The sequence below is a fragment of the Parambassis ranga genome, chromosome 10 (genome assembly GCF_900634625.1).
Source record: "Parambassis ranga chromosome 10, fParRan2.1, whole genome shotgun sequence".
Lineage (NCBI taxonomy): Eukaryota > Metazoa > Chordata > Actinopteri > Ambassidae > Parambassis > Parambassis ranga.
In genome coordinates, this window is record NC_041031.1 from 896,887 (window position 1) to 911,849 (window position 14,963).

At 46.3% G+C, this 14,963-nt stretch overlaps 1 protein-coding gene across 6 annotated transcripts; it reads left to right on the forward strand.

Annotated features, from left to right (window-relative positions):
- The first annotated feature begins 1,435 nt into the window (after positions 1-1,435).
- Positions 1,436-14,462, forward strand: mgarpa (mitochondria localized glutamic acid rich protein a). 6 transcript variants are annotated; one of them, XM_028417069.1, is made up of 9 exons: positions 1,436-1,656; positions 3,616-3,716; positions 3,816-3,921; positions 6,560-6,577; positions 9,689-9,934; positions 11,439-12,121; positions 12,176-12,868; positions 13,023-13,070; positions 13,220-14,462. In XM_028417069.1, exons 1-8 carry the CDS (start codon positions 1,581-1,583, stop codon positions 13,056-13,058), a joined length of 1,959 nt encoding a protein of 652 aa, XP_028272870.1. In that variant the 5' UTR covers positions 1,436-1,580; the 3' UTR covers positions 13,059-13,070; positions 13,220-14,462. The 6 variants fall into 6 exon arrangements, with proteins under 6 accessions (XP_028272870.1, XP_028272871.1, XP_028272868.1 ...); XM_028417070.1 differs by having other exon boundaries at positions 11,439-11,902; positions 11,960-12,868; XM_028417071.1 differs by having other exon boundaries at positions 1,438-1,656; positions 11,439-11,803; positions 12,194-12,868.
- Positions 14,463-14,963: the final 501 nt, after the last annotated feature.

Here is a 14,963-nt window from a genome sequence, read left to right on the forward strand (position 1 = left end):
ATGTTTGAGGCACATACAGAACATACAGAAGTGAATTTAGGGGCTGGGAGTTTAACTCAGAGTATGACACATGGATCAGCTAAACTACTTAAGCCCTGTTTTGGCTTATTTCAGACTTAAAGTCCAACACCGTCAGGTCATACCAAGACTCTGCCATTTTGGCATTTATGAGGAATGACCAGCAGGGGGAGTCAGCTGGTGAACATCTGAGGGTTGATCAATGAGGTGCAGGGCATCCAATCAACTGCCTAGACTGGGCTCTACACGCTGGGCCCTCTACTGCAAGGGGCAGAGCCACCTCTGTACGTTTCACACAGTTGATTCTCAGTTTGGTATCACCAGTGGAGTTTCTTTTTTTAATGTTTATTTCACATTATTGAACAACAGTATGATCACATGTCATCTCCTTAAAGTTGAGCGGTATACCACTACACAGGCTACAACAACAATATTGATGTCTTTTGTTTGAGATTAGCTTGTGGACTTTGGACAGGATGGCCTTCTCTCACGGGACACATTCAGGTCCATGTTCTCATAGTTACCAAAATGAAGTTAAAACTATGTTTGGATTTTCCTTGACTTTTATTCATGTTAGCAGATTATTAGTGTGTCACTGCAGCAAAGAATCTGACCTCCAAAAAGGACACCCTTATATGTGTATATAATACTATACTATCAATGTTTTTTAATTAACTAGACAACATGCAAAGAATTTAAAATAGTGCATACTCTAGTAAACATCTTGTCCTCCTGCTGTTTGACCTCTCCTGGTGTAGGCCTGAAACCCTGTGAGGTATGGAGGGTGTTTAGTGCCACAGTAGAGGAGAAGCAGCAGTGTCAATTCTCACTTTAGGTTGTTCTGTTTTTGGAAAAAAACAACACGAATGTGATTTTAGACTTATAAATACCCTCACTTAGAAAAACCAACGTTAAGAGGTGGGATGCAGTTATCAATGTATGACAGGTTTATATTATTCGACCATACTGTGCTCATACAGCAGTCATATCATGCTACAGATACAGTGACTGATGGCATTAACCCTCTGCACAGAACACATGACTATTAGAGGTGGTTTAGCAGTGAACAGCCTGAGGACTACGCCGCCTTTATGCTTCGTTGTGGAAAGGACACTGGCTTTGTCTCTGTGTATTTATTTATATATGGTTTATATAAACAATGACACGCCAACTACAAATGTCAGCTTCTTTACGGTCCACAGTTTACTCTGGTAAATTAGCTGCCAGGTCCATTTACCATGAAGCTTCACTATTATCAGAGACATGTGTAGTTCAGACATCTCTGCGTTTCCATGTTCCATTCTTTAACTTTAAAGCGGGCCAAGCTTGTGTTTGATACGCCACAATGTGGCACTATGAACCCCCCAACTGCTCTCCTTCTGTTGCTACTTGACACTAATTATCCTCCATACCCGCCGTACGGCCGCACCACGCACATAACGCGCAGAGGGCAGGTCTGTCCTCCACCTCCTCCTCCACCTCCTCCTCCACCTCCTCCGCGCACAGCTTCATCCAGAAGTGTGTGAAGCGGCTGCAGTGTGAGCGTACCCCGGAGAGCAGCGATGTTTTCCTGCAGAGCAGCCTGGCAGAGGTGTGGGCCTTTGGCACGGACGGCAGCCACCAGGTTGCCCCGGGATGGTGAGTTTATTATTTTGTTCATTACTAAGCACAAACACGCGTGTGTGTCTCTCCTTGTCGCTCGCTGCCGTGGCCTCTTGACTGCTGCCCGTGTAATAGTACACCGTGTCCTCGTGTGGATTCCTCTGCATCCCTGCACCGGGGGCAATGGCTGCCGCTTTACGTGAAGGTCAACGCGGCCATTTCACTCGGACTGCGCCCTGCGGCCTGCGTGGAGCGGTTTAAACGGTTCATTTGAGTTCTGTCATTATTTGGTGGAGGTGTCTCAGCCAGTCTTACATTAACGGTACACGGTCTCTTATCGTGGTCTCATGTACACGGTCTCTGCGTGTCAGTGAAGGCAGCAGACTTCCTCCAGATGAGACCTACAGTCCGCGGTGTGCGGGCCAGTGTTCAAACATGAGTACAGCTTCTATATCACTGGAAACACGCCCCGACCACCGCCAGCCTCCCCGACCCACGGAGCGTGGCGGCGGCGCTTTCTCCGTGGGGTGCCGTCATGTTAGTGTCTTTGTGTTGAAGTCGCGCTGCGTGTCTCGGCGCGTGTGACCTTCATCAGTGTATGTGGCGTGGAAACATGGTTGCCGCTGACGGTCACGTGGTGCGCTCGAGCGATGGTGTTCAAACGTAAAGAGTGCAGAGGCACGAGCTGCTGCAGTGAGACTGCGCCACGCGCCGGTCGGTGGCGGCAGCTTCTCGTGTTGGTGGCAGGTGACGTGACGGAGCCATCATGGCGGAAGTGTTGTGTCACCATGTCGGAGAGACGTGGAGCAGCTTGGAGGGATATGCTGTACTCCTTCAATCACCACTCCTGTTCAACATGTCGCCATTTTGTTTTTCAGTAGTGAGTTTATTCATTTTAGGTGCAACACCTACGTGTTAAGGAATGTAGAGAAGGCAGGTGTACTGAGTTTGGCCTTCAGGTGTGTGTCAATAACACTTTACATTCTTTAGTAAATCCTAATCTTTATCGTGATGACCTTTGAACTCCGGGTCATTCTGCAGCCCGGTGTCACAGGCACTCCACAGCTTACCCAGGATATCATGCTGTAATCCTGTGACTTCCAGACCTGGTCATGGACTGTCACCACTTCAGCCCGAGCCCGCTCCTGCCTTTGAGAGCAGATTAGGTGGTATAAATAACAGGGTGGTGGGACTTGATCTCTGGATTAGCTCCTGGGTGCATGAGGAGTTTAACACCCACAACACTGGACACGACGGGGCTTTGTGGCCCACTACCTGGGTGTAGACTCGGTGCTGCTGTTATCATTCAAAATCTCATGCTGGCCTTTTTTAGTTCTCCTGGAGAACATCATCATCTGCAGCTGTTCTCTGACCATGTTCAGGGGAAGATGTGTTGCCACATATTTTTATAATATCCTGTTAATACATTTCAGGAAGCAGTGGGCTCTGGCTCCCTGTTACTGGCAGGACCTCAGTATCTGCAGTTAGCGACCCATAAGGGAGCCACCTACAGATGAGCTGACGGTGACTAACACCTGTGCTGTCCCCAGCGCACCCATCAAAACATGGCGTCGGTATGTTAGTGAGCTTAGTACGAGCCAGTGTTCCTGTGGTGTGGGGAGCAGTGTGCTGACATCCTCCAGCACTCGGCTTTATTGCTCCATAGGCTCGATGTCCTTTTTCACACAAGTGTAGAATGCAGAAAGTGTTACAAGCATATTTTGGGCATTCTGAAGGCACTCCAAATCCAATCGGAGTGCACGGTGTGAGCAGAGAGCAGAGTGCTTTCACTCCAGTCCCTTTCCCACTCACAGGGCTGATGGATTTCTGCAGCATGTTAGTCCCTTGCTCCAGGTTCACTGCGGAGCCGGCAGAGTGTGTCTATAGTGAGCTACCTATCACTGCTGCTAATGAAGCCTTTGTTGTGACACAATGCTATGAAATGATGTCGGACACGTTTGGGCAGGATGTAACATGAACTTTAATGCTCTCCAGTGATGCAGAGGCGACCCATGTCGTCGGTTCCCGGTGGATCTGGGGAGAACATCGTGTACGCCCTGTTGGTTGGTGGAGCCTTCGCTGCTGGTCTGTCATATGTAAGTGTCTTCACATTTACACACACTAACCAGTGTGGTACTGTTACCTCCTAGAGGGGTTCTTCTACCTTTCAATAAGCTCTTCCTCTGTTTCCACAGGCAGTCCACACTGTGTCCACGGACAAAGACCGCTTCAATGAGCGCATTGCAGAAATCAATGCCAGACCCAAGTCGGAATGGACACCCAAACCTTGGCCACCTAAGAGTAAGTCTTTCGCAGCGCCATTAAACCAATGTAACCTAAGCATAATATACTAATGGTCTGCTCAGTGGCCCCATTTATACGAAATGTTACATAAACACCAGGCAGAAATACACTAAAAACATCCACAGACGTTAGGGCTCATACAAGAAGTAAACGCTCCACATCCTGTCTAATTCCATTGTGTGTGTGTGTGTGTGTGTGTGTGTGTGTGTGTGTGTGTGTGTGTGTGTGTGTGTGTGTGTGTGTGTGTGTGTGTGTGTGTGTGTGTGTGTGTGTGGTAACACACATAATGAAAGCCTTTTGTCATTGTACTGCTGCAAAGTGGTGTGACTTTCAAATACAGCGATTAATAAACATTACAGATAAAATGTAAGGTTTTACAATCACTCCTGTATTAAAGGTATTAATACTATTACAAATACTGTGCAATTATTTAATGCTGCTTGATGTTAGTTTCATTCGTGTAATATTAGATGTGAAAGATGGCATGCAGTGGTTATAAATGAGGCCCCAGATCCTTCCCTCGATTGTGCTGTGCTGCAGTGCGTGACATGTTTTTGCAGTCAAAAGTAGGCTTTTTAGTGAGCCCATGGAGCACGTTCAGTTCAAGCTGCATGCATCTCATACAATGCAAAAACATTAATGTGTCCATCATTGCATTACAAAGAGTTGACAGATAAAAAAAGAGTAGGGCTGGTCCCCGGACCCATCCCAGTGGCACACCTGAATTAGAATGAAGGATGTTAGTTACTTGGGATTTTGAAACAATGATTTAACATTGCAGAAGCCTAATGTCATGTTATCATCAATACACAGCACATTTAGCTTCAGTATTACAAAGGGAGTCGGAACTCTTCCATTTAAGGTAGAGTAGAGGATTTTAAAGCTCAGTGAGAGGCAGCCAGATTTCAAAGTAAACACACGCCCCTTTCTCTCGGAGCTCCCCCTGAAGCCACGCCTCCAATCACATGGACGCGCATCACCTGAAGATGAGCTGTGGTCTGTGCCTTCAGCCACGTACCTCTCTGGTGCACAGAGCAGGAAGAGGCAGTGGTTTGATATAATCCTCTAGTAATTAAAACATCACATGCTGTTAGTTACTCGCCGTGTGTAACGACAGCTTTTGTCTTGAGGTCCTGGTGCCTCACATTGTGTGGAGGGCAGGGCCATGTCCACCCTGTCTTCATTGCAGACTTGTTTCAGGTTAGCAGTAAAGTGTGATTAGTGATCCAGCACGGCACTTTTCTTTCATACTCTCTCTAACTTTGCTTTTTTTGGTCTAAAGTTTGCGGACGCATTTGCAGCCTCTATATTAAAGCTAAGCTAACCCTAACCCATAAGGGGCAGAGAAGAGAATGATGTGCAGTAAGCAACCTAAAAGAAGCTCCTCATTCTAAAGGTCTACCTCTGTGTTACAGAATGCAGTTCTTTGAATACAGTGTCCCTTGTGAATAAAATATATGAAGTTGTAGCATTGTATAAAGAGCATTTTGCCAACCTCATTGTCCGTCTGGGATTCCTAGCTACACGGTGCATCAGATTTGCTAGGTTCTCTTCAGAGTCACATGGCCACAGAGAGATACTGTATATATCTCGTTTAGAACCGCACATCTGTTCCAATAAGAACAGGAGTGATGAACAGAGAGTGTCCATACAGGCATAGAGAAACATGACTGAAGTGTGACTGGAAGAACCCTGATATCACTGCTCAGATAACACATGCACTCCACTGCAGACCTCATATCTGGACTCTGATGCTGGACTCTCATGTGTCCTGCAATGACTTGTCACCATGAGCAGCAACATCTCTGTTCAGTATGTCATTCAGACATTTGATGAGAATACTTGACTGCTGTTTTCTTAAATATGAAATTCCTAGTTTCTAAGAGTCACTGCCCATCAGAGGACATTGTTTGTTGTAGTCCATTCACACAGCCTAAATGATTACCACTGCCAGAAGTGAGTGATGTTCAGACACACTGAACGCATACATCACTCTGCCTGTAATAACAGGTTCATCACACAGTTGTGTTAAATATGGCTGAAGAACATGTCTTATAGTAGGAATGTACCACATTGATGGATTTGATTATTTCCTAAACACCCAGCTGACGACAGTCTTAACAGATACTAACAAGAATTTAGATGGAAGAATGTGTTGGAATCTGTTAAGTTCCTGGAATGTTTCTATTTAATAGGATCTGAGACTGAGAAGAGGCGCTTTGACTAATAATGCATGAATGCAGCCCTGTCTGCTGTCTGTGCTCTCATAGCCTCTGCTGTTTATGTATGACACGCGTGCTTGGAATCAGATAGATGGATGTTTATTTGTTCTGGCTAGCTGATGCTTAGCTTCCTCTGTTGTGCTGTAGATGGATAAGATGAGTTTATTTAAGCTCGACATGTCGGGAATGAGGAGAGCCTGCATGCTGACGCTCTCAGCAGCCACACACTGACTGTGTGCTGTCGGTAATCAGAGCTGGATCTGTGTCTGTCTACCTGAGGCTGGGTCCAAGCAGAGCTGCTGCTCCGAGTAGTTTGGGAGTGTTGATGCAATGTTTCTGGAGCAAGTTTCATTTACTGTGGGGGGATTGTGTGTTTCTATGTGACACTAACTGATGTTTCTGTTTGCATGCAGGTCGAGGTGAGGAAGAGGGTAAGTGGTGTCATCACACACACTTCATTCATTGTTACTGCCTGACGGCTCTGAATGCTCACTGAAATGTTGGTGTGGGTTAAAAGCATGGACTTGATTTTCCTTCTAATATTTTCAAGATCCTGAATGAAAAGTGTAATAAAATCTCCCAGTCACACTAATCACTGTATGTTTTACCAACTGTAATTACACCAGAAGGAACATGGCTTTAAAAAAAGAGACAGATCAACATCAGCAAATGCCTGAAATATCCTGTAGTAGTGAATAGGTTAGAGTAACGCTAACGAAGCCAATTCTGAATGCAGACCTGGTCAGTGTAACGGGGTCCGATGCAGCGTGTACAGCACAGAATGAAAGAAACTCAAAATACACATGGGGAAAGATTAATAACTACATCCAGTCCTCCGCTGTGTCTGTTGAGTCACATTTTAACAATGAACCAACAGATGCACATGGTTAACGTGATGGGACAGCTCGTATAATATGACCTTCAACAGCAGAGCGGTGTGCTGTCAATGTGTCGGCTGTGATGTACAGTTTTCAGACCAGATGTTAAAAAGCTGCTTGTTGTCTGCTCGTTTTTTTCCATAGGCATACAGGTCTCCTTTTTTCCAATTTTGTGATATGACATCCTGTTTGATATGTACGGGGCGTTACTTAGACGTGGACTGAAGCCCGTTTATTAAAGTATCGCTCTCTAAGAGTGAACACACCCTGAACGGGGACTGGTTGTAATGATGACATTAGCGTAAAGAAGTCAATAGAAATGTAAATATTGTCTACTATATAACAAAAAAACAAAAAAGGTAGAAATGCTACACAGCTCCTGTCACCTGGGAGCTGTCTTCAGCTTCTAAAAACAAACAGATATGCATGTGTTGATAAATAAATGTAGACATGAAGAGTGCAACTCGCCGCTTTGTGTAAAAAAAAATTGACACGATGCTGGAAACGGCTTCCATGCTTCCTAACCTGCTCAAGTAGCTTTCAGGCAGGAGTGTGCCAGTTTAGGACACAAATGTGTATCACACATGACCCTCTATCAAGCTAGGGTGTAGTTATTGTGCATACATTGGCAGCTTTGTCCACCCATGTGATCTCACCTCTCCTTGGCCTGGCCCTGGTTACCACACCAACCCTCTGTTATTCCACTCGGCCCCTCATTTCTCTCCCTCTGTCTTCTCTAAATGAGACAAACCAGTCAACCATGCCATAATTAACTGTATCACATAGAACCCCATGCCATTAACATCACCAGTGCATCTTGCAAGGAGCTTCAGTTTTCGACCTGTTATCCACAGCTAGCCTAGACTGAGGGTGTTCTGTGAATTAAACATAGCTTTTTTTACATTTCTTCTCTTCTCTCTAACTTTCTGTGTCTTTACTCTTTCCAGTGTAATGCTAAAGCTAAGGTCCTCTGTGGCCGCATGGATATTCATCCTAGAACTGGACTCTTTGGATCTGAACAGGAAATCAAAATCCCTCTCCTCCTTTCCTTCTCTACTGTCTCTACACACCTAAACCCCGGACTATACTATGAAGAACCTTTTTCTTTTTTTTTTGACTTTTTAACTGCTGCTAATTGCTAACGTGTAAATCTGTGAAGATGATTGGACTTGACGCAGGTTTTCTTTTGTCGAGCCCATTATTGTACTGTTTTAACACCTAGTACTTTGTGTGCAATATTAGACAGATGACCAACATGTGGACACAAAGTCATCCATGCTAACACATTGGCATGCAGTGTTGTGAGTGCTGATAACCTCCACTAACAGAAGCTAAAGGTCTCTGTGCTCTCTGTAGACATTTAATGGTGGCATATTACGCACCTTTGTGGCTAGTTTGTCTCATGACGGCTCATCCTGCGGTATCCACATATCCCTGGTTTTCACCCTGCTAAAACCAAATGAATCAAAAGTGAGATACTGCTTTCCACTCAATAGCTATCATGTAAGGGGCCGGAATCAGTCGGACCTTCTTCTCCGTTCACGTCATTCAGTGAGCGCCCTCTAGGTGAACTGCAAGCCTTCATACACTGGCATGAATAGTGGAAAGGCTCCCTTTCAAAACCGCCCTACTAATGTAACGAATACACCTGATAATCAAACCAAAGTTCAGGTGTACAGATTTTACCAGGGTGCAAACCGGACTGACTGGACTTGATAAATGAGGGAAGGGAAGAAAAACAGTTTTTTGTGTTCACAATAGTGTTAGGTAACTGTGTCCAAATACAATATCAAAGCTGCATAATATGCCCCCTTTAAAGTGTTAATAAATTACATAGAGGTAGAGACGGAGCCTTCATAAACCAATGTGACGATATGGAGGCTATTCTCACTCACAGTTGTCAGCCCCAGAGTCCAGTTTGAGCCATGGTCCTGTGTCCCACAGCTTGGTGTATTTTTGTTCACGGTGTAAACGTGGAGTAAATGTCGGAGGGTTTAAAGATTAAAGACGCACAACCTACCTCGGCTGCCTCGGTGTCTCACTGTCACACTCACTTTCAGAGCTCCAGATAAGCCATAGTTGTTAATTGGATGGTAAGAGCCAAGATTCAACTTCACTCCCCCCCCCTCCCCACCCTGCACCTAAACCTGCACCCCCCCCCCCCCCCCCCCCCTCGTCTTCGCCGTCCTCCCTGTCTTTTGAGTTTGCATGCAGTTAATGTGGTGAATGTCAGCTGTGGGTTTGCTTCAGGTTTGGAGTGGCGTGTCAGGAAGTAGTCCCTCAGGATCATTGAAAACACACAGGAAGGCTGTAGTTGATGGTAGCCATGTTTCCATCCTCCTGGGCTTCTTTTGGATACAGCTTGTGAAATGAGGGCACAAAGGATGTACAAGACGATACACACATCAGCAAATGCATGGACACCTTAGTCATGTTGGTGAGATCCCACTATGTGTACATTGTTGGATGGAAACCTGGCTACTAATTTAATATACTTGTTGTTTTTTGTGAATATTAAGTTATGTCTCACATTTGTGACGTGTCATCTGTCGTGCAGCAGTTCAGACTGCATGTGTCTGTAAAAACACACACTCCAACCTCAACTTGAGCATGTAAACAGGCTTTTCTGCAAATATTCACCCCTGTACCTGTCTTGTGTTCCAGGTGAAGGAGAGGAGGCAGCAGCTGAGGAGGCTGTCGAAGAGGTTGGTGCAGAAGAGGTTGGCGCTGCAGAGACGGTAGTGGAGGAGGTAGCCGAGGTCGTTGCTGAGGCCGCCGAGGCGGTTGTCGAGGCTGCTGAGGTGGTTGCCGAGGCAGCACAGGAAGTGGAGACCATCGCCGAAGATGTGGCCCACGTGGCCGAAGCCGTCAAGGAGGCCGCCCAGGCAGTCGCAGAGCCCGAAAGCAATGGTACGACTTCTTCATCTGAGGAGGAGGCAGCTGCCTCTGAGGCCTGAGGGTCCACATACTCACTGCAGGGAGACACACACTACCACGCACACACATGACTATCTCAAAGCCACTTTAAAGAGCTCTGGACAACAGGTCTTTCTTCCCCACAGCACTGGAACAGTTAATCATTCAGTTCCACTCACTGACTTAGGAACCACTAGAGGCTAGCTGCTACTCCTCAGGGGTCTGGGTTCACCTCTCTGAGAATTCTTTTGTCTTTCAAAAAATGTATATTTGCTCTTGTATTTATTGGAGTGGTTATAAAAGGGCAGCACTATGTGCACGTGTTTGTTCAGGTATGAATGACTTCCAGTGTGCAGCATAGATCCCATGCATGGCGTACATACTTGTTTGGCAGGAGTTACAGCTGCACACCAAAGTCAGACATTTCCAAAGTGGCAGTGAGGTCCTGGTGTGACGCTCGTTTGCAGTTATGGGAGAAATAAATGTGATCACTCACGCAGATCGACAATAAACACGATATCCAGTCACTGCACTACACCAAGCTAAATCAAAGGTAGAACGCTGTGATATCAATGGTTGTTGTGAAGCCCCAGAGACTGTTTTTCTTTATTCCAAGCTTCTGTAATGTCCTGCTGTGCCAGCTATCACAGAGCTGATCGTTAAACTGTCATACAGTTGTGTATATCCTGCAGCGACACAAAATGGCTCTGAGACTCTGTACAACCTCTGTAACTGCTGCAGTGTGTTCCTTTCCTCTAGTGTTAATGTGAAGCGTTAAGTCAGAGAAAACTTTAAATTACCAAGTAATTAAAACGATATGTGATCATATTTTATTTAGCTTATAACTGGACGATGAGCACTGTGAACAGTTTAAGGTTTAATTCTTCCAGCCATACAATAAAGTTTTTGTCAAAACGGAAAGGTTTATTGCCGTCTTTAATTTGTCTGAATTGGTCTTTTTACATAACTAGCCATTCCATTTTAGGCTCCTTTTTAATCCTCAGAATTTATTTTTACACATAAAAAGTATTTTATTTTCGCTATCTTACCTTAGATGAGTCTAACACCCTATGCACTGTATTCCTTCCTCACCACCCCTGCCTCCAACATCCTCACTCTTCATACACAGCTCTTTATTTTTGTGCAGCAGACCTAGATTTTTAGTTAATTGTGTTAATTATGATGGCGATTGCAAGTTTTGTCCTTTCAAACAGCAGCGACGGTTTGTTCCTCAGTTGTAAGACTTGCCTGGTGGCCTCCCGTCGTTAACAATAGTTAATAATCATCCAGATGGGCAGATGTCCACTTTGGGGCTTGATAATGTACCTGCATGTAGTCATGGCGCCCCAGACATTTACAAGAACTCCTTTTATCACCAAAAGATTGTCACGCTTTTCCAATTACTTCACCTTGGCTAACTACCTCCACTTGTGAGATAACTGTGGCAAATATAAGTTGAGCATCAGTGACATTTGGATGGCTGGGTTTTGTGTTGCAGTGCTGGCAGCTGCCTCTACTCTACAGGAAGACAAGACAGCTGAAGTTCAAGAAGAGGTACCATCCATTGTTGAAGAGGTTCAAGAGCCCACACCAGCTGAGACAAAGCCTGTTGAGGAAGTAGTACCAGCAGAACCTGCACCCACAGAAGAGGTCCATGCACCCGTCGGGGAGGCCCCTGTGCCAGTGGAGGCTGCACCAGTAGCTGAAGGACCCCCAGTAGAAGAGGCCCCTGCCCCAGTGGAGGTTGCATCAGTAGCTGAAGAAACCCCTGCCCCAGTGGAGGTTGCACCAATTGAAGAGGCCCCTGCCCCAGTAGAAGAGGCCCCTGCCCCAGTAGAAGAGGCCCCTGCCCCAGTAGAAGAGGCCCCTGCCCCAGTAGAAGAGGCCCCTGCCCCAGTAGAAGAGGCCCCTGCCCCAGTAGAAGAGGCCCCTGCTCCAGTGGAGGCTGCCCCAGTAGAAGAGGCCCCTGCTCCAGTGGAGGCTGCCCCAGTAGAAGAGGCCCCTGCTCCGGTAGAAGAGGCCCCTGCGCCAGTGGAGGCTGCCCCAGTAGAAGAGGCCCCTGCGCCAGTGGAGGCTGCCCCAGTAGAAGAGGCCCCTGCTCCAGTGGAGGCTGCCCCAGTAGAAGAGGCCCCTGCTCCAGTGGAGGCTGCCCCAGTAGAAGAGGCCCCTGCTCCAGTGGAGGCTGTCCCTGTAGAGGCTGCACCAGCTGTCACAGAAGCCCCTGCACCTGTAGAGGCTGCCCCAGTAGAAGAGGCCCCTGCTCCAGTGGAGGCTGCCCCAGTAGAAGAGGCCCCTGCTCCTGTAGAGGCTGCCCCAGTAGAAGAGGCCCCTGCTCCAGTGGAGGCTGCCCCAGTAGAAGAGGCCCCTGCTCCAGTGGAGGCTGCCCCAGTAGAAGAGGCCCCTGCTCCAGTGGAGGCTGCCCCAGTAGAAGAGGCCCCTGCTCCAGTGGAGGCTGCCCCAGTAGAAGAGGCCCCTGCTCCAGTGGAGGCTGCCCCAGTAGAAGAGGCCCCTGCTCCAGTGGAGGCTGCCCCAGTAGAAGAGGCCCCTGCACCTGTAGAGGCTGCCCCAGTAGAAGAGGCCCCTGCACCTGTAGAGGCTGCCCTGGTCGTTTCAGAAGCACTTGCACCACCTGAGGCATCAGTCCCCGAGCCTGATGTCCCCTCAGCTTTAGCTGAAGAACCAGTCACCACTACAGTCATGGAAGAAGCTGTAGCAGTCCCTGCTGTGGAAGTAGTAGCCAGTCCTGTTGTAGAAGAAGCACCTGCAGCCCCCGTGGAGACTCCGGCAGAAGATCCCAAGAGAGAGTACATAGTTGTTGTTCTTGAAGGAACACCTAAAGAGGAAAAGAGGCCCAAGGTGCTGGGAGTGGGACCCATGACTGGTAGAGTTATCCCAGCTCCAGAGGAGGAGGACGCCCCTGTCTCTGAGGTACGACAGGTTTTTATTTCAGACTGATCTCTCCATCACACATCATCATATCTGGACCTGTATCTAATTTTCCTGTTGGTTCTGTAGAGTAGATATACAATGAAACCTGACTGCTAGATCAGTCTAACGTGGCTCTTTGCACTCTACCACTCAGGCTAAGCGGCGTCTTCTTAGGATGCAAATGCAGTAGTTTCATCAAAAGGTACTGAGCCTTTAAATATTTTGATAACTATAGTGTATAGGCTGTGGACAAACTTAACCCTCTGTGTCCACTGTCAAAAGGGAAGAACAGGAACATGCAACATGGAGACCGTGTTCAGTGCTGGTAAACTTCTGTGCTTTCCTTTGCAGTGAACAAGCTCCTGAATGATGACTTACCTGCTAAAGAAGAAGAGAATGTGCCTTTCTCCGTTTCCCTTCCTCCTTAACCCTTCACATTAGGGAGCTAATACATAGTTCCAAACAGTGTTTAGATCAATGCCTGCTTCATGGAGCCCTCAAACCTGATGTATTATCAGCCGTTACTGTGACACTGACTTTCAAGTTCCAGGTGAGCCCGGTCAGTACTTCAATGACAGTTCCTATAACTTTCTGTGAATTATCTGTTTACAGCTCTCGCTGTTACATTTTACTGCCTCAAAGTAAAAATCACTCCAGTATGAAAATAAAATGCACCGCCGCACCCTTAAACCTAAACACACAGAACAGCCAATACAGTGTTGTCTCTTCTGGTGACGGGTACGTTAACCAGCAGCGTTCCTCAGCCCGCCCGACCTCAGGGGTTTTTTCTTCTGCTACACTCGTCACTTGAAGAAACGCTTTAACCTGAGCCCATGTAGCCTCCTTGCTACCTCAGTTTTCCTTGTTTTACAAAGCAACACTACAGACCTCCTCATGATGCCATCACGGTGCAAAGCCAACAACACAAGCTTTTTTCAGAAGCTCTTTCACCAAATCTTGTTAATTTGACACGCAATCACTGCTTGTATCAGGTTCAGACTGATGGTGTGACACCTGTAAAAACCAGCACTCACATTTCCTCCTACATTATGAAAGTCTGAATGTACGAACTATTAGGGAACCTCTTTTGCACACTTGTCCTTCTCACATCCCTGTATCCTCCTTGGCCACTGACAGATGGAAGGAAACGGTAAGGATCATGAACAGTGTACTTGTGATTTTAAAGATGTTTAAGTGTAGCTTAGAGGGAGACGATAGGGAAATCAATGCAGCAGCATCCTTTTTTTTCTTGTTTTGTTGCTAGCTGTCAATCCTGGTATGTAATTTAAATGCTTGCAGCAAGTACATAAAGACATCGGTGTGTTGGTGTTTGTGTTGCAGTACGTGTGATGAAATGCTTTTAAGGCTCTTGTATTTACTCTGAGCTTCTGGCTTTGTTGGCTTGGGTGAAAACAGACCTGTGTCACTGAGGGAAGAAGGGAACATGAGTTGTTATTGTGCATGTTTAGAGGGAACAAAGGACTGTCCCCTGTGCTGGTAGGTTGCTTTCTGTAGTAGGCCTTTGATTTAGCAGAGGACAGAAACTGTGACACTTTCTCCTGTTTTTGCTAAATAAAGAGGGATGAAAACATGAGTCTGTCATATTTTTACCATGAAAAGGTTTCACAAAACAATCTACTTCTGAATGTGGTAAAGACACAGGAGGCCCAGCACAATGGATGGTGTCATAACAATCAAATGCATATAAAAGTAAATCAAATATATTACCCATTATAATGCCAAGATGTTCACACTATGTTAAAAAATGTATTTCTATTTTTCAATCCAGATGGAAAACAGGGAGATTTTATTTTTATTTTTTAGTGGATGTTGCTTATTTAGCTGTAACTGTAAGGTGAGTATTATTGGTTTGATTGCTGTTGCTAGGCAATCAAACTCTTGTTCTTCCCCCTCTTTCTTCTTCTTTGTTATTCTTCCGTACGTTTTTTGGCGCAGCCTATCTTCAGCATACATTGATCGATTTCAGCTGTTCAACTATCAAAATGTTCATCTCACAGAGGACTTTCCGGGTCAAGTTTTTTTCAAGTATTAAGCAATTTCGGTGTCATTTTTAACATGGGAGTCTCAGAGAGCC